This window comes from Erigeron canadensis, chromosome 6 (assembly GCF_010389155.1).
Source record: "Erigeron canadensis isolate Cc75 chromosome 6, C_canadensis_v1, whole genome shotgun sequence".
Taxonomy (NCBI): Eukaryota; Viridiplantae; Streptophyta; class Magnoliopsida; order Asterales; family Asteraceae; genus Erigeron; species Erigeron canadensis.
Genome location: NC_057766.1, coordinates 5,942,705 through 5,963,189, shown reverse-complemented (window position 1 = coordinate 5,963,189; position 20,485 = coordinate 5,942,705). Strand labels below are relative to the sequence as shown.

General features: G+C 31.6%; 1 protein-coding gene across 1 annotated transcript; it reads left to right on the top strand.

Annotated features, from left to right (window-relative positions):
* Positions 1-429: 429 nt before the first annotated feature.
* Positions 430-20,234, top strand: LOC122604211 (disease resistance protein At4g27190-like). The gene is made up of 7 exons (XM_043777105.1): positions 430-3,162; positions 8,860-9,369; positions 17,729-18,367; positions 18,622-18,847; positions 18,995-19,743; positions 19,935-19,989; positions 20,097-20,234. The coding sequence occupies exons 1-6, from the start codon at positions 430-432 to the stop codon at positions 19,947-19,949; spliced, it is 4,872 nt and encodes a 1,623-aa protein (XP_043633040.1). The 3' UTR covers positions 19,950-19,989; positions 20,097-20,234.
* Positions 20,235-20,485: the final 251 nt, after the last annotated feature.

The window sequence follows — 20,485 nt, the reverse complement described above, 5'->3', positions numbered from 1 at the left end:
TTTAGTTAATTATATTGCTTTTATAAAGTTAATTATCATTCTTGTTTATTAAGTTATTTATTTCATTAAACAACAATTGTATTTGGCTATATAAAGCCCGTATAAATAATATTAAGAATAGTTTACATCACAATACATATTACGTAGTATTTAATAATTAATTCGATTTATTATAAGAGTATTTAATCTTTTTAATATTCTGTCCTTAAAAGATTCAAAAGATAAAAGTTTGATGGATAAAAATAAAAGTTCTACGTCATTAGATGTAGTGACTCTTGTGTGTATTGTACGGATGCATAAGTAAAAAATTTTTATCTCACACTGCTCAATCGATCACAGCCTGTATTTTTGCTATCGTGATATGATGTTAATAACCATTTGATTTCTTCTAATTTTGGTGACAGAGAAAAAAATAATTCAGCTTTTGGAATGGTGCTTGCTATTGTATTATCTGCAATTAGTCCCCTTGTTTCAATCTTGACACTACTTCCCATTAGGAGACGCTTTGGTTACTTCTTTTACTCCACAAAGTATGATAGAGACATGCGTGCCAAAAAAATTGAATTGGATGCCACAGCAACTGATATGAATAATGAAAAGGTAGAAAATGATGTGAAAAATGTAATGGTGCCTAAGCTTGTTCCAAATTGGCTGTTAGAAGCTGAAGCGATCATTAGGAAAGCTGAAGAGATCATCGACAAGGATAAGGAAAGCAATAGTAGTTTTTCACGGGATGGAAATGGATGTTTACATATGAACATCAGAAGGTACAAAGTGGGCAAACGGTGCTACAAGGTCATCAAGGATATCGAGCGCCTTATGATACAAAGATCAAACATGAAATGGACTGATAAGGAAATACTTCTTACTGTGGCTAGGTCTGCTACCCCTCATGCAGTATTCCAAGATGTTCCCCAAAACCTTAAGTCTAGACAAGCGATATTTGAAAAGGCATTGCAATTGCTTGAACCAGATAATCCGACCCAGATCGTGGCTCTATGTGGTATGGGTGGTATAGGCAAGACTACAATGATGGAACAACTGAAGGAGGTTGTAACGGATAGGAAAGTGTTTGATAGGGTTGTACCGGTGGTTATCGGGAATATCACTGGTCCAATTGCATTCCAAGATGCTGTTGCACAGGAGGTAGGCGGAAAGCTGTCAGAGTCAGCTAAAGAAACAAGGGCTGAACGTCTTAAGCAAAGATTTTTGGGGATGTCCGAACATGGCAAGAAAAAGATTTTGATTATATTGGACAATCTTTGGAACCCCTTTGAACTAAAAGATATTGGACTGAAGAGTCCTTTGCCGAAGTGCTTCAAGTTATTGCTCACATCACGTTATGAAAAGCTTTGCGATCCGATTGGTGATGGAAGTAGCTCAATTTTAAAAATGGATCCTTTAAAACTATCAGAAGCAAAAAAATTGTTCTGGGAAATTATGAAACTTCCAGAGGGTGCTGTTGATCATCAAAAAGTTAAACTAGGAGAAGATATTGTAAAGAGATGTGGTGGGTTGCCGATAGCCATAGACATCATTGCCCGCGCTCTTAGAACTGAAAGAGTGGATGAATGGAACCTTACACTTACACGTTTAAAGCGGCATAATCAGTTTCCTAACCTTCAAAGTCTTTATGCTGTTGTACAGGACATATTTGAGATAAGCTATGACTTTCTTAAAAATAATGATGATAAGGAAATTTTTATTTTAAGTGGCTTATTTCCCAATGACTTTGATATTCCGTTGGAGGACTTGATGAGGTATGGATGGGGCTTGAAGTTGTTTGTTAATGTGTATAGTTTAGTTGAAGCAAGACAGCGGACTAACACTTCTGTTCACAACCTCATACGTGCAAATTTGCTGATTGAAAGTGATCGAAAAGGATGTGTCAAAATGCATGATCTTGCACGTTCTTTCGTCTTATCTAATATTTCAAAATTTAAGCAAGCTTCCATTGTTAACCATGGTGACATGTCAGAATGGCCTAAACAAGATATACGGCATTCTTGCGAAAGAATCTTAGTGAAGTGCAAAGGCATGTCTGAATTTCCCCAACAATTTGATTACCCCGATCTTAAACTTTTGAAGCTAATGATGAATGAGAAAGAGCCTCTCATGTTTCCAGATGATTTTTACACCGAAATGAAAAAACTCCAAGTCATTTCATATCGTAGTATCCTATATCCATCACTTCCAATATCCCTTCAGTGTTCCACCAGCCTTCGTATGCTATGTCTCCGTTCATGCTCATTGACGGGTGATTTGTCTTTTCTGGGCCATCTCACTAATTTGGAAATACTCAGCCTTGCTTACTGTCGCATAAAATACTTGCCATCTACCATGGAAAAATTGACAAAGTTAAAGTTACTAGATTTGACAGGAAGCGATAAGCTTTGTATTGATGATGGTGTCTTTCAAAAGTTAAACAACCTTGAAGAGCTTTATTTAAGAAACTCGAATGAGAAAGTTATTAGCTTCACAGAAGACAACTGTAAAGGATTGGAGAGGGTCTCGAAGAAACTCACTGCATTGGAGGTCGAATTCTTTAAGAATAATATTCGGCCGGATAGAGTGTCTTTTAAGAAACTTGAAAGGTTCAGGATCTCTATAGGTTGTCATTTGGATCACATATATGACAATGATGTTGTTTCATATGAAAATACATTGAGACTTGTTGGTAGCTACAAAGAGGTGCGTGCATTTGAAATAGAAGAGTTGTTTGGGAAAACAGAGAAGCTGCATCTGCAAGTGGAAGATATAAAACACATTGAAGATGTTTTGATGCATCCTTCTCAATATTCTTTTTGCAATTTAAAACATCTTTCTTTTGAAAAGTGCGCAAACTTGAGTTACCTCTTCACTGTTAATGTGGCAAGTACTTTGACTAATCTTGAGAGACTCACAGTTAAGTCTTGTGGTGTACTGGAATCCCTGATATATGATGAGAAAAATAGAGCCGAGGTGATTAAATTTCACAAGTTAAAGCGTTTGGTATTGGAAGAGTTATCAATGTTTGTAGGTTTGTGCGACAACATCAATATTGTGATGGAGTTACCACAACTTGTGGAGCTGAGACTTGCTTACCTTCCCAAATTTACTTGCATCTTTTCTTCGAGTAAGAATATTTCCGCAACAACAATAATACCCCTACTGAATAAAAAGGTAATTATTTTTTTCTTAATGTGTATATATATATATATATGGGGGATGGGAATATAAGGTTGTCGGGTATCTAAGCTTAGGTGTGAAACACTCACATATTGTTTTTTTAATCCTTACAAATCATGAGGCCCATGCATTTATTCATTAAACAATAAATAATAAAATATAAGTATGTAAGGGGTTTCACACCTAAGCTTAGGTGTCGGACAAGCTTATATTCTCTTTTTCATATATATATATATATATATAAAGGATGGAGTATACATGGGTGTTAAATATCTAAACTTGGATGTAGAAAATCTCAAATCTTAATAGTTAATATAATCCATAAAAAACACGTGACCCAATTATTTATATTTATATATTATACAATAAATATTAAAAAAATAGCAATAAATAAATATGTAATTCAGGTATCTAAGAGTTACATATTCATTTTTCTCTATATATATATGGGAAAATGATCTGTACTGCAGACTTTACCTAAGTTTAGGTACTTCCACTGTAAAAAATGTTACAAATTAAACATTTGAATTTGATAACATAACCTTCCCCCCCCCCCCCTAATTTTTACATAATCCTCTCTGCTTTACCTAAGATAGAAACTGCATGCTTTATCTAATTTTTCCCATATATATATATATATATGGTTTTCAGGTAAAATAAAACAAGTATTAAAGCAAAACAAATAAAACAATAAGTTTCTCTTCACTAACGATCACCATGTATCATGAAAATCATCGTGCATCAATTGTTTCGTGAATCTTTTTGCATCAATTTAACCATGATCTAAGGGTTAAGATCTCGTCTTATTTGTTTTACTTTAATATTTGTTTTATAATACACAACCCCTAAGTATAAAATAATTACGTACTATTATTTATAAGTGTTATTTTATGAAAGGATAAATCCAATAGTATGTAAGACCAAGTAAATACATACGTAATAAAAGATATCATGAATTAATACATTAAAAAAGTTGATTGTATTATTTATCTATAAATTTTACAATAAGGGTAAGGGTTCTTAATGATATATACATATATTGTGTATGTAAAATCTGAAAAGAACATAAAATAGATTATAAGATAAAATCAAAAGAAGAAAAAGAAGGCATAAAAGAGAAAAGTGAAAATGTAAATCGAATATAAAAGCAATTATCAGTTTAACATTGATATTAAACAAAAGTAGATTAAAATTAGGAAAAATATAAACCAATAAGTAAAATATTAGAAATAAATATCAATATAATCTAGTTTTATATCATATTAAGATATATTAATATCATTGTACGAAGATAAATACAAATATAAATATAAAGAGATGAGTTACAAAGATCAAAAAATACATTATCGATGTCTATTAATCAGTTTTTGTATTCTTTGTATTTTGCAACAAAAAAAAGCAAATATTTAAATCAAGTGGTTTGCGAATAATATTATCAGTTAGAGGTCATGAATTCTAATCTTGTCTTTGTCTTTTTAATTTGCTATTTAAAATTTATAAAAGCATGAACGATGACGTGGTGAATGAAGTGCCACATAAGCAATAAAAGATATATCAAAAATATATAATAAAAAATATATCAAAAATACCATAAAATAAGCAATAAACTGAGTTGGCAAGCAAACAAAATAATGATTGCCCCCTCATGTTCTTTATGGATTAAAAAATTAAGATGTGAGTGATTTTACACCTAATTAGCTTAGGTGTCTAACAATCACATATTCTCATTTCTCTATATTATAAATTTCTTTTACAACATACATATTTATAATGTTTCACATGTTAATAAACTTAAAAACATGTGATTCCATATATAGTTTCTCACTGTTCATGAAAAAAAATTCTTAAAATAAGGGAAGTCTATTTATATTATATAATAAATATATAGGGTTGGGTATATATTGTAAAACAAGGTTTAAAGTAAAACAAATAGGATAACATCTTAACCCTTAGATCATGGTTGAATTGATGCACGAAAATTCACGAAGCAATTGATGCACAATAATTTTCATGATTCACGGTGATTTTGAGTGAAGGAAAACCTATTATTTTATTTGTTTTACTTTAATACTTGTATTTTACCTAAAACCTATATGGGAAAATGGAGTATGTGGATGTTAGACACTCAAGCTTGGGTGTAAAATCCATCACATACTAACTTTTTAATATATTTATAAATGTTTGGCCCCCATGCTTTTTATAAATTAAAAAAAAAAAGATGTAAGGGATTCTACACCCAAGTTTGGATGTCTAACGGCCACATAAACCCTAACCTCAATCTATATATAATCTAAAGATAAACCAGAACCAAAAAAATGTCGAGAAATATGAGAAATAATATTTAATTAAAATCAATAGGGTTAGTATTGTAATTTTGTAAATACAATATAATTAATTATCAATTAAAGTTAAATATCCCCATGAATAGCTCATGCGAATTACAGAATAACAATACTCTTTTAATTACACAAATTCCGTGAACTACGATACATCAACAATATTAAGTGGTAAACCGGTAACTATCCGTGAATACCACCTGGCGCCATTAATCTTGCAAACAATACTATGAAGTTGATTTTAAAATTCCAGCCTACATCTGAGCTAACAATTATGTCATTTATTTCGACAACAATAATTTCTTTACTCCCATTTTGTTTCTTCTATTCTTGAATAACAGCATCTTCATGGTCCTCCCTTTTTACGGATGACAGCTTTATTCTTAACATTTTTGTTAATTTCTTTTTAACTCCTTTACTCTATTTTAATCCACTCATTCACTTGGTTTCATTTACTTCGTATGCTCTCGGCCTGAGTAAACATAACTCCACCTGTACGAAGTGCTTTCGCAACAGACTCAAAAAAGGGCTTCTCAAAAAGTTCTTCTGCATGACCTGAAATATATCACCGTGTAAGTTTATCAAGAGCATTCGATAAAACTGAAAAAAACAAACGGGTTGGGTTGGGTAGCATGCCAGACTGAATTACTTAAACTATTCTTGCTGTACCACACAAACACATGTGATATGCTTGGACAGACAAATGTGTGCACCCTCTGTCACCAGTGTACACTAAAATTACGCACCTATTACGTACAAAGTCAAAACACAAACACATGTGACCCGACTTACAAACAGACGCTTACACCGATCCACATATGTTCCCATATCCCAATAATGATGATCCCCTTTTATCTTGTTCACATTGTCATAAAATCACCAAAAACCCCTGTTAACATCTAGACCATACAGATTGATGCTAGACAACAGGAAACAAATTTATACCACATTTAGGTATAATTTTACCATTCATGGAACACATATGTTTAGTCTACAACACAAACACACATGATAAAACTCATACATAACAAGTCTTAAGTCATGTTTTTAGCATGCAACAGAAGGCTCATGATATACACCTCGAACCCACATAGTCGTACCACAAGTGTTACAATAATCAATCACCACATACGAAGATTGCAAACACATGTGCACGCAAACATAACATGTGTACACTAGACCCAACATATTGTATTCACACATGACCTAATTAGGAAAAAATCAACATATTTACAACTCCATTCATTGTCATTCATCCTTACCTTCATCAGGTTCACTTGCAGACGTTAAATCGACCGGCGTCACTTTCTTATTGATGAACTTACTAAACCATATCAATATTCTTATCCTGTATTCTTACCAAAGAAAACAACGATGACATCAAATTAAACCCCTATCAGTTGGTTTATGAATCTTAATCATAAAACAAAAGAAAAAAAATTGGTTAAACAATACCTATTTCCATCCTCATCATATGATAACCCAAGATTTATACTCCAAATATCCTCTTAGTACATCCCAGATTCGTAGTCAATCACACAAGCACGGAGATTTTTTTGCTTCAATTACTGATTTTGTTTTCATATTGGATTGGATTGAATCATAACAAAGAGATTTTCACGGCGTGGATGGGATAAATGGTGATTTTAATGATATATTTTATTTTTCATTAACTTTAATGTGTATTTTATATCCCTTTTTTTTCTTTCAATCTTTCCTTATTTACACAAATGTCACTAGTTATTATTAACCTTTGATTTGGATAATCTAATGGTTCATATTGGTTCTCACAGTTCTCGACATTTTAATAGTTCTCACAATATATATCATATGTTACCATCCGTTAATATAATCTAGAGAAAATGTCACAAATGGTCCCTCTAGTTTGTCATATTCGCATTTGCCCCTTGCGTTTTTTTCGTTACAAATGGTCCGTTGACTTTTCATTTTCATTGTTAACGGTCCATAACACCAACTTCTGTTAAATTTGACTGTTTAAAGAGGGTATAATTATTCATTTACATAAAAACCATCCTTGTTCTTCTTCTTTGTTCTTCCTTCTTCTTTTTTCATCTGGCCACCACCACCACTACCAAAATCCGGCCACCACCACTACCAAAGTCCGGCCAAACATCATATTTTTCCAATACAATACAACCCATATATAATCTTATATAATCATTTACGTATAGTCGTATACATTCACTCCATTTTTAAAATACAAACAAAATATATTAACAATAATACCATGTATACATATAGAAAAGTGAGTATGGGGTTGTTGGATAACTTGGGTGAAAAACCCTTCACATACCAGTATTTTAATATTTTGAATAATGTTTGGCCCCCATGATTTTTATGGTTTAAAAAAAGGTATGTAAGAGTTTTCACCCAACTTAAATGCCTAACAGCCTCATATTCCCTTCCCCCATATACATATCATATATATAAATTACAATATATATTTTCTTGAATGATTGATACAAACAACGTATGTTTTAGTATTCAGTTTATAAAAACAAATATTAATAAGGAAATAGCATGAAGCCATCTTGTTCGACCGTTTTATACCAATCGGTTGTCATATATTCCCCCAAAAATTCAGCATTCTTAAATTTTTTTACCCGGAAATGAAACACCCCAATACTATAAAACGAAAATGGATCGATCTATCCAGCAGCAATAGCAACCCAACAACAGTAACAACCTAATATATATATATATATATATATATATACTACAAAAAGGAAATGGTCGAAAGAAATTGATTTGTGTGATCCACTACTAGACGATTTGTGTCATCCCACCTCGCCGTCATTTGTGAAAGTTGACTTTTCTTTAGATCTGTTATTGCTTTATTAACTTTAGATTTAATTAGGTAAAATGCTTAATTTGTAACATCTGTTTTTCCATTTCATACAAAACCCACCAAACTTTATATTTTTTTTAGAGATTATATAATCTTGGTTTGGTTGCTTTTCAAATGAAGATTATATAGATTTGGTATGGATGCATTTTTTTATCCTTTTAAATTATTATAAAAAGTAAAATATATAGACAGAGTGTATGTATGTATAGATTGAATTTGAGGTTTTTTATTACAAATAGTCCTTAAGTTTAGCAAAAGGACTAAAATGCCCTTACGTGGTATGCACGTGAGGAATTTAACGGTTAAATTTAACAAAATTTAGTGTTATGGACTGCTAGCAATGAAAATGAAAAGTCAAGTGACCATTTACAACGAAAAAAATATAGGGGGCAAAATGTAAATATGACAAACTAGAGAGACTATTTGTGATATTTTCTCTATAATCTAACAAACAATTGTTTCATCGATTAATTGGTTATTGTACAGGTGATGAGTCCAAAGTTGGAGGAACTGGAAATTATTGGGATGAACTTGAAGGAGATATGGGGGTGCGAGGAGGAAGATGATAGAACTCCTATGTTGAAACAGATTGAAGTGGAAGAATGTGATCAAATTGAAAATCTTTTTCCAAACAATCCAATGCGATTACTGAGTCATTTAGAAAAGCTTGTAGTTATAAATTGTGGTTCGATTCGAGCGTTATTCAACATAGACTCGAAATGTGTTGGGCAAGTTAATAGCTGCTTAAAAAGCATTCGAGCGTTGGGTCTTCCGGAACTAAAGGAGGTTTGGAGTATAAGAGATGAAGATGACTCTGTTCGCCTCATTCGTGATTTTCAATCCTTGGAATTCATACAAATCAACGGGTGTAAGAACTTTAGAAATATAGTCACACCTGCAACCATCAAATTTGATATGGGAGCACTCATTGACATCACCATTGATTTGTCAGAAGAAGAATGGGGCACAAACAGTAGATTAATCCAATACAAAGAGGTATGGATTTTTAACTTTTATAAAAAAAAATGATTAATTTTTTTAACTAAATAACTTAAGGATTCTGTTAATCATAAGATGAAGACAAATGACAAAATTAAATAATAAGATTAAAAAGGAAAAATAATGAAATCCATATGTCATAATTTCAAGGGAAAATTTCATATATGCCATTACTAAATTACAAAATATCATATTTGTCCAATTAAATTTTAAAATATCATACATGCCATTTTTAATACCTTGAAATATCAAATATACCATTGTTAACTAAAAGAATATCATATATACCCAAATTCATTATAGATATTATATATGTCATCATTATTTTCAAAATATATCTAACATGTCAATATGATATATCAAATATATGTTCAAACAAGTCAATTAACATAAATTAAACGTTAAAAAAGTAACTTAAGTTTATCATTAAAGTTTAAATTCGCACTTATCCCTTTTTTTAGTTCATGAGTTTTTATTGCATCAAATGTCATAAAGAAAAATAAAAACATCACATATAGTTGAGTCATTTACAAACCATGATTGCAAGCACGTAATTATATATCATGGATTTTATCAAATAACGGATTTAATTAAATCAATCATATTAATCATGTCGATAATATTAAATTAAATTTACGCACTTAAATAAAAAAAATACATCGACCGGAATATAAAAACAAGAAAAAATGGGTGTAACCGTGAATTTCAAATTTATTATTGATAATTTAAAAACAAATTTAAATTTTTAATTTTGATTAAACTAATTTAATTGTACATATTAGAGATATATGCCAATGACATATTTAATGTTTTAACTTTGACTAAAATTTGTTTGGAGATATTTGATCTTTTATTAATTAACATTGGCATATTTGATATATTCATAGATTATGAATGATATATATGATATTTTGTTACTCAATAATGACATATTTGATATATTGATAAATTAAAAATGACATATATGATATTTCAAAATTTAATTTGATAAATATGATATTTTGTAACTTAGCAATGACATATATGAAATTTTCCCTAATTTTAAAGTTTAGTCGGATTTTTATGTCAAATTTTAGGAGGATCCATCACTTCCCTGTATAAAATTGATTAAATTTGCTTATTTAATGCTAACATTATATATTGTACGATCAATATATTTATAAGGATTGACTATATATATATAGGAGTGAGATCAAATGAGAAGGTTGTTTAAGAAAATAAGGTAAATGTTTTTTCTATATATTTCATTTTTTAACTTTTTTTGTGAAAACCAAATTCAATAATAAAAAAATTCCATACACATGTATAACTTTTTGTACATTACACATGTCTACAAATGTGTAGATACCTACACATCTGTAATTTTTATTTTTTTTACTTTTTTTATTTTTTAAAAGTAATTTTGATTTTTTTTAATGAGTTTATGTTAAAAAATTAAACAACAAATAAAACAACCTAAAAAAAAATTCAAAAATAATCTTTTCTTTCTTTTCTTCTTAAGCTATATTCTTTCTGCAATTCTAAAATATATATATATATATATATATATATATGCATAAATATAGACATTTCTTATTTTGATTTTTTTTTTCCATAAACCGTGAGAAGTCCTAAACTATGTATTGCTTCATATGTTTTTATAAAGTTTATTAATATGTAAAACGTGATAAAAATGTATATTGTAGAATAAATGTTTTTCAAAACCTTCAAAAGTATTTTGTGAACTTGTGAATAAATTTGTTAACGTTTATGTTCACATGTGAACAAATGGCTTGATATAAAGTTTGAAATTTTTTTATTGTAAAACATAACTTTTTTTAATGTTTCACATATAAATAAACTTGAAAAACATGTAATCCAATATATATTTTAAGAGTTCTCACCCTTCTTGTAAAAATAGAGGTATATAGTTGCTAATGGTATGATATATACAAACAACAAGTCTCATTTAAAAAGGTTGGTTCGCTTTGTTTTAAATTCAAAAAATGTATCGGAAACATATTTTTTTTAAACTACATAGATGATTTTAGCAAAAAAAAAAATTAGCACGAGTAATAAAAGTTGTAAAACTGACTAACTACATAAATGATTTTTGCACTTCAAATATTTAAAAATCACTTAATTAATGTAACTTTAAAATATTAAACCCTATTTTCTCTCATTCAACTTTATCTTTTTTATTATTAAAAACAGAGAATAGAAAACTCAATTTGTTAATGTTTTATTGTTTTCCACTCTTAATACTGTTTAACATTTCCCGTGTTGATGATGTGTAGTTTCTTAAGACTGCCAACAAAGCTAATCTACCAGTACAAATAGTGGATGATGATGATAAAAATCATATAAATATGGATGATGATGATGACGACGACGGCGATGATGTACCTTTTTTGGATGATGAAAATGATGACAATACACAAGTAAAAAATTATAACGATAATGATGATGGTGATAAAGACCGCAAAATTGATGAAGAAAATGATGATGATCTTGATGATGACCAAAAAAAAAATGATGAGGTATAATTTTTGTTAACTTAGTTCGTTTTAACTTATTTTTTAATTATATGATCAATTCAACATAAACATGAATAGTATTGGCATATATTGGGGAAAGTGATATGGGGTTGTCTTTCATATAAGTCTAGATGCAAAACATCTCACATGCTAAAGAAATTATCACAAATCGTCCCTGTGGCTTGCTCGATTCGCATTTTCGTCCCTCGACTTTTTTTTTATCACTAATTGTCCTTGGGCTTTTCCATTTCATTACCAAACGTCCCTGACACTAACAAACGTCAAAAATTCCCCGTTAAATCCCTCACGTGCCATACACGTGATGGTATAATTGTCCAGCCTCTTTAAAACAGAACCACAAGGACGAATCTCATCTTATTTACCCCCCCCCCAAAAAAAATTGTTTTACCCCATAACATTTTATTCCAAAAACCTAACTAAATTAAATCTCCATCTTCTTCCTTTCTAACTCATCTCTCTTCTTTCTTTCTAACCCAACAACCATCAATGGTTTATTGTTCTTGTGGTAACCCAGCAACAATTCGAACATCATGGACACCTCGTAACCCAGGTCGAAAGTTCTATGGTTGTTCTCGCAAGGTAAATGGTTATGGGTATTTCCGATGAGTCGATCCACTTATGTGTCAAAGAGCTGCTGATATAATCCCTGGTTTATTATGAGCAAAAAATAAGATTTGTCCATGTGGTTCTGTTTTAAAGAGGTTGGACGATTATACCCTCGCGTATATGGCACGTGAGGGATTTAACGGGGCTTTTTTTGACGACTGTTAGTGCCAGGAACGTCTGGTAATGAAATGGAAAAGACTAGGGACAATTAATGATAAAAAAAGGTCGAGGGACGAAAATGCAATACGAGCAAACCACAGGGACAATTTGTGATAATTTCTCCACATACTAATATAAGGGAGCAAATACAATTACTTATACAAGTACCATAACTACAAAACAAGCACAACATAAGCACATAAGCACTGATCGAGACAAATACCGGGTACACATCCCAAGGGTACTAAGCACGATCCCAATAACAGGACAACTTGGTACCAAGCAAAAACCTAGTCCCTGATTAGCTAAAACGAATACCGGGTAAACATACTAACGGTTTAAAGCACGATCTCAATAATGGCTATCATACAAAGTTACGAACAATCAAATGTACAAGAGCAAGTAATTATTGTACATAAAAGATTTATTGATAAATTTTATCTTACGAAAAAGTATATTTTTTACTCAAAAACACGTGACAAATGTTGGGATTTTGTTAAACTTACAACTAGTTTAATGAATGTTGATCTCTCTTTAAAATAACCACTTCGAACATAAAGGGTTATAATGTAAATAATCAAAAACATTTTATCACATATTTAATTAAACTTATTAATTAAAATTCTAAATATTTTAATTAATCTTAATTAGTCTTAATAAAATTTTGCAACAATTTGTTAAAGTAATAATTAATATAGGAGTAAATTTTTTTTTTCGTACTTAAAGTTGACACGTTTTTTACTTTTGATTCAAGAAGTAAAAAATATCAAGTTTTACCTTAAACTTGACAAAAATTTACAATCGAAGTCCATTTGCCAGACGGTGTTAAGTTTCAGTTGTTAATGTTCGCACGTGCAAACACGTGAGGGTATTAATATATTTTCCCCTATACACTCGAGGGACTGAAAATGCAAAAAATGACATGTTCAGAGACAAAAATTGTAATTTACTTTGTTTTTTTATCATCATATTCATTTGAACTAAATCCAACCGGAACTGTTATTCCGGTCAGCTTCTCTGGTTAAATTTCCGACAATAATATATTTAAATTATAATCAATTATATACTTTGTATATGTATCTACATATTTATATACAAAATGTTTACAAACAAACTTTCAAACCAGTATTACATTAACTACAAATAATAATCACTTATGAAAATATACAAATTAAACAATAAAAAAAATTATATAAAATATAAACTAAAAGTATATTCAATATTACACAATGGTTAGAAAAACCTTGCAATTAGGGTAGTGGTGGTGGTGGTTATGAACGTGGTGGCTCGTTGCAATGACGGTTTTGTTGATGGTGGCGAGCAGCTGCAGATGTTATGGTGGTGGTTGTGATGTATGTATGTTTGCATATGTGTTTGTATTTGAGATGTGTGTGTTTATATATATACATATATAAAAACTGACAAGGAAAAGGCGGGTGGATTTTTTTGCGGTGGCTGGTGGCGACGACACTAAACAAGGGGCTGTTTTTCATGATGAGATGTTTCCCGAGAGAGATTTTCAGGCGAACTCGTAAAGAGGAAAATGTCACATTTTGCATTTTCAGTCTCTCGAGTGTAAAGGGGAAAAGACATTAATGCTTTCACATGTCTTGCACGTGCTAACATTAGCGACCGAAGCTTAATACCTTCTTACAAAAGGACTTCAATTCAACATTTTTGTTAAGTTAAAGGTAAAAATTGATAAATTTATCACTTAAAAGATCAAAGTAAAAAATGTGTCAAATTCATGAATGAAAAATGTGATTTACTCTTAATATAATTAATTATTATTATAAAACAACAAAGCACAAAACTTGTGTTAGCTAGGAGGGGGTCTCCTAGGTAGCTAAGGAAGTACGAGTATAAAATTACATTTTTACTCTTTTTTTATTACATTATTTGTGAATACTCAAATATCAACTGCAAATGAACATCTGCACATTTACAAGTACTTTCTCACCACCGTGAACATCTTCCACCGCCAATGACGGGGGAGGTCCAACTCAATTCCCGGTGACGAAGAAAGCGATTTCTCACAGTAAACCACCAATGTTTTTGCTGTTAAAAATAGCCTCGCTCTATGCTCTATAACGACTCTTGTCTATTATAAACGCAAAAGATAATTAATAAAACATCTAATTAGCTTTAATTTCTTAAAATAAGACTACATTTATACAAATATAGTAAGCTGATTAATAGATAAATAAAGGGGAGAAATTAAACGCTGACCACTTTAGTAGAACACCAAAAGAAGCTATTCTCGTGGAGAATAACCCTACTCCAAAATTGACGCAAAGAACTTTTGGATAGATAATTAAACCAACAATTCTTTTAAAGTTTGTTGATTCTAAAAAGATACCGAAACTTACGGATTTTCACACTAAAACACAAACATATATATAAGGAAAAAATGAATTTTTTTTATTTATTAGAGTATGATAATTTTCCCATGCTTACAATAATATAAAAAAAAAAAAAATTTCCAATGAACCCTAAAACATAATTAGGTCGAAGGTTATTACAAAAACAAAATCCGAAAAAACCTGAAGAACTTAAATAAAGGCCCATAACTCATGAAAAATGACGTTTTTGAGCCCGAAGACGGACCCAAAATGGTCGTTTTGCAGCTTAATAATGCTCCTTTTTTCAACTGTCATTTCGATTGGTCGCACGTAGAAATCAGAGCTTTGTAGCAAAAATTATGTCTATTTTAATGAATGTTACTTTTTAACCATGTCTTGATCTTTTAAATACGAAAGAGATTTTCAATACTTGTGCCTACATAAAAAGTCCCTTGCCACACACACAAACAAATCACCAATACGATTTAAGTGTTATCCACAACTTGAATCGATTATGAATATTCAACCAATTTAGAAAAAAAAGTTATTGGCTCTCTATTTATAATAATAGAAAGTTTTAATATGGGGTTGAGTAAAGTTTCACTTCGATCACCCCATTCTCTCTCTTTTTCATGACCGACCTAGGGATCCCCAAAGGTCAATTCGTTTTGGTGTCTAACCCGATTTAGTCCCGTTTCTTGGTTTAGCTAGACTGTTGGTCATTTCCATACTAGATGTCAATAAGACTACCTACAATGTGGATGTTTGTATTAGATTTATGATGAGGTGAAAGATGTTTGTGGATAAGGTATTTGTGTGGGTGATGAGATGAAAGTTATTCATCTTTATAAGGTGTTTATGGCAATGATGGAGAGAGATGATGTTTGTTTGCGTATGTATTAATTGTATATATATATATATATATGGGTTGGGTATTATAAAACAAGTATTAAAGTAAAACAAATAAGACAAAATGTTGACCCTTAGATCATAAATCAATTGATACACGGTGATTTTCATAATGCACGATGATTTTCAGTGAAGAGAGATATATTGTTTTATCAATTTTACTTTAATATTTATTTTATTTTATCTAAAAGCTATATACATATATATATCCATAAAATGATCAAAAATAAAAGTATATATTTAGATTTTGATAACTACATTTTTTTCCTATTTAGACAAACACCTCTTACTACTTGTTTGGTAAAAAAAGAAAGTTATCCCATAGATCATGACATGTAACACCCCTGTTAATATTTTATCTTTTTTATTTATTATTATTATTTTATTTTTTAGCAAAGCTCTACGACTTATATACGGTTCCGCAACTTTAGGACTTCCTAAATATTGCTTGGACTATTGGTTGGAATGTCGATGCTCTCCATTGTTGCTTATGATTATATAGCATTCATAACAATTTGTCAACATTCTGATCCAATGTAATTTTAAGCTTAGTTTTTTGTCACATAAAAGTGATTATATATATCTTGAAAGGTTGTAGTTTTAAACTTATTCTCATAAGAGTTTGTGTAAGAATTGAAATTATATACGTTACAAGAACAAGGACTAATCCTCACATGAAATAGCATTCGCAACTTCGCAAGTATGACTAATCATAACATTAAATGTACTTGAGTTGTTTCCACATTAAAATTGAATAATCATAATCAAAAATCTTGAATGAATTTAACAGTAGTGGTAAATAATAGTTCATGGAGGTGCTTTTGCTGTTATGAGTTCTGACAGTACATGGGTTTGCTTAACCTAAAACATAAAGTGAATTAATAACTAAGATAAAAGAAAAGATTTTAAGCAGATTAAACAATAAATACATAATCGAAATAAATACATAATCGAATTACACTTGACAAACAAGTACATAAAAATAAAAGACTTGTCAAGTTTTTGACTCATGCACATAAAAATTAACAATATTACAACTTATGGAAAAAAACACGCTAGTATTTTCGGTGGACATTCACACATAAATGGGTTGCATTGTGTTGCCTTTTATAGGGGAAGTAGGGCAACGCAATCAATACTGACATGACGGTGGTTGTCGATTTTCCATTTGTTTCGACAATCTGCAACTATGCCTTTCTCTTCTCTACCATTTCCGGCATGAAAGAGAATGTCTACCTTTTCCCACATGAACCTTTGGCATATAGAAAGATAAGATTTACAGTTTCCATGTGACTCTTTGTCTTAAAGTTGGTTTAAAATATTTTCGCCTTCTACTAATAAGTGGATAAAAATGAATTGTTGCCAAAGTATTTCTTTACCATTTAAGTAATTTTCTTTTATATTTATTAGATATTTATGTGAATTATGAATATGTTATTGATATAGATAAAAAAAATATATATACTTGTGGGATGAGGGAATAATATAAAAAAACGAGCATAGTTTCCGCACGTTGCAGCGGCTATGAGGTGATAGAAAATATAAGAGGGAGGCGGTGGTGGAGATCGAGGGAGGCGGTGGAGAAGGAGGGCGGCGGCGAAGGGTGATTGAAGGTCGATGAGAGTGTGTAATGATTAGAGAATGTGAGAAAAGGGTATATAAGGGTTTTATGTATAAGTAAGGGTATTTTGTAAAGAAAAAAAATGTCTACTTTTAAGAAATTCAATACTCTTTATAAGGGAGGATAGATATAGAAGTTATGTGATATAATTACTGTTTATATTTGGGATACATTTGTTGCAGACTGAGATATTGGACGATAGTATGGTTGCAGTTCCGTCCTCTTTCATCCACACATTACATCACGTATCCAACATGAAGTTGTGTATGTTAGAACAAGTGAAGGTGATCTTTGATATACATATTCCAAGTGCAGGCATTGTGGCACCGAACCAAGGGGAGAAACAAGTGGGGGCTGGGAGTTGCGGGACCTCCCCCAATAGACCCAGATGCAACGAGCTTTCGATAGCCAGATCCAAGATCTTCAGAGGTTTATATAGTAGAATCTCGTCCAACAAGTCCAATAAGCCGTATCCTGGGTCAGCCCCTACACACAACGATGATGAACAACCATTGCTACTTCCATGCCTTACGGATATAAAGTTAAGTAATATGAAGAATATGACTCATTTATGGAGATGCAATTGGAGGAAGTTTTTAATGTTACAAAACTCCCAGCAAAAGTCATCGTTTCAGAACCTCACAAACATATACATGATGAATTGTGATACCATTGAGTACTTATTTTCCCCTCTTATGGCTACACTTCTTTCCAACCTAAAGAAAGTAGATATAAAGAATTGTGAAAGAATTCAAGAAGTTGTGTCTAACAGAGATGATGAAGATGACATTCCCATGGGTACACCAAATAACAAACTTACGGTAAGCTTGCACAACAAGGGTTACGTTTTGAACTTTTATCGTATTTGAAGTTTCCGTTTGTAGAAGAATAGTGTGTGTTACCGATCTTCCGATTGTTACATACATACAGGCAGTGGATCTTATCGTCTACTGTACAAGTGGCTTTTAATTTAGATTGACTATAAACTAATTATGATTCTCTAGAATCCAGGAATTGATCGAAATTAATAATTTTAGTTATTCTTATTAACTAACTACTGTATAACTTAATCCAGGTTGTGACATTTCATAGTCTAAAATCAATAATCCTAGCCGAGCTACCAAACCTTAAAGGTTTCTTCTGTGGGAAGAATGAGCTCCATTTGCGGTTATTGGATGAAGTTGTTATCAAGAATTGTCCCCAAGTGATGGAATTGACATCCCTTCCATTTACAGCTCCGAACCTCAAGTACATGGAAATAAATGATGATAGATATATTCCTAGCTACACTTTACCTTCAGGTACATTTTCATTTTCTATCTATTTCCCAATATTCAATTAAGAGTAGAGGAAATCATCATTATCAACATATATATCCATATATGCTCAAAATGTCACAGCTCTGATATATATATATATATGTCTTGTGTTTTCTCCCTTCTTTTTAGATATGCAGACCCCATCCCAAAGCTTAGACAATAAATTTCACAATTTGATAGAAAGGAACCTGGATGGTGACCGGGAAAAATGTCGAGTAATTTTCACATACGATGAGTTGTTACAACTACAAAATCTTGAAAAGTTGAACGCAAAATCTTGTGAATCAGTCGTGGAGGTATTTGATATTGGAACAGGAGGAGTAACTGTTGTAAAGCTTCCAAAGCTAAGAGATGTGAACCTATGGGCTCTGAGGAGGCTGAAGTATATTTGGAACAGTAATGGTCCGACAATATTGGAGTTTCCAAACCTAACAAAACTCTATATTTACAATTGCGAAAAGTTAGAACATGCTTTTACATGTTCCATGGTTGGAAGTCTAATGCAACTCAAAGAGCTACATATAAGTTTGTGCCCGAGTATGGAGGTAATCGTCAAGGAAGACCAAGGGGAAGAAGAAAAAGAAGAAGAAGGTGGTAGTGACGGCAAAGTGAATAATAATGAGGTTATCAGGTTACCATGTCTAAAGAAATTAATACTGATAAGTCTTGGTAGTCTCGAGGGATTTTGCTTGGGGAATGTGGGTTATTCATTTCCATCACTAGTCAGCATGGAAATCAAAAATTGCAGATCTCTAACGATGTTCACAAACGGAGGTTTGTATGTTCCTGAGTTGAAAGTCGTATGGACAAGTTTAGGCGATATTAACGTTGCAGAGAAAGAAGACATCAACTCCTTTATAATCACCAAAAGACAAGAGGTAACTAACTAATCACTACTACTACTATTATTATTATTAATTATTAAGTGTTGTTTCTATTCAGACTTTTATTTAGTTTAAAATACACATCAGCTGGACAATATCCTAATTATTTTGTGTTTCCTTTTTTAAAATAAAAGCTCCAACCCCCTAGCCATTCTCTAATTTTCTTAATTTCTTTCAACTTCCAGGGATTTCGTTTTTGACGTCATTATTATTCGAATGTGAAATAAATAAAAATCAAAGGTAAGTTAATGCAGTTTTTTATAAATATGATGTAAGGTAATTCCTATCAATTTATTTTCATTTGCGGCTTAATCATTTTTTTGCATATGCGAATACATTTTGCTTAGATTAGGCGTGGAACCAGGACAGCATTGAGAATTCTGGCTGGGAGTTCAATTTAAGGATGTTAGCGTTCAACGGCTTTGGACCATGGTTTGGGTGAAGCCCCGGCCCAGCCACCATTGCCAATCGTAGGACTTGACCGCCATTTGTGTTGGATATTTTAGTGTAATTGAGTTAACTTGTTTGATCAATAACGTCATAATAATACATCATATAGGATTGGTGGTGCGGAGTGCACGCCTATTTGAATTTGTTATGACCTTAGGGACGAAGCCCCTAAGGCACGGGGGTTCGGGGGCAGCGCCCCTGAGAGCGGGGTCCAGGGGCGGCAGCCCCTGGCAGGGTCCAAGGGGCAGAAGCCCTCCGAAAATTTAATTTTCGGAACTTGAGGGAC

Bases quoted from the DNA above. Each gene is read 5' to 3' on its own strand.
- LOC122604211 (XM_043777105.1), top strand. From the start codon at position 430: ATGGTGCTTGCTATTGTATTATCTGCAATTAGTCCCCTTGTTTCAATC. The intron at 9,370-17,728 runs GTATGGATTTTT...CATTTGTTGCAG, and splicing joins GATTAATCCAATACAAAGAG to ACTGAGATATTGGACGATAG. The intron at 18,368-18,621 runs GTAAGCTTGCAC...AACTTAATCCAG, and splicing joins CACCAAATAACAAACTTACG to GTTGTGACATTTCATAGTCT.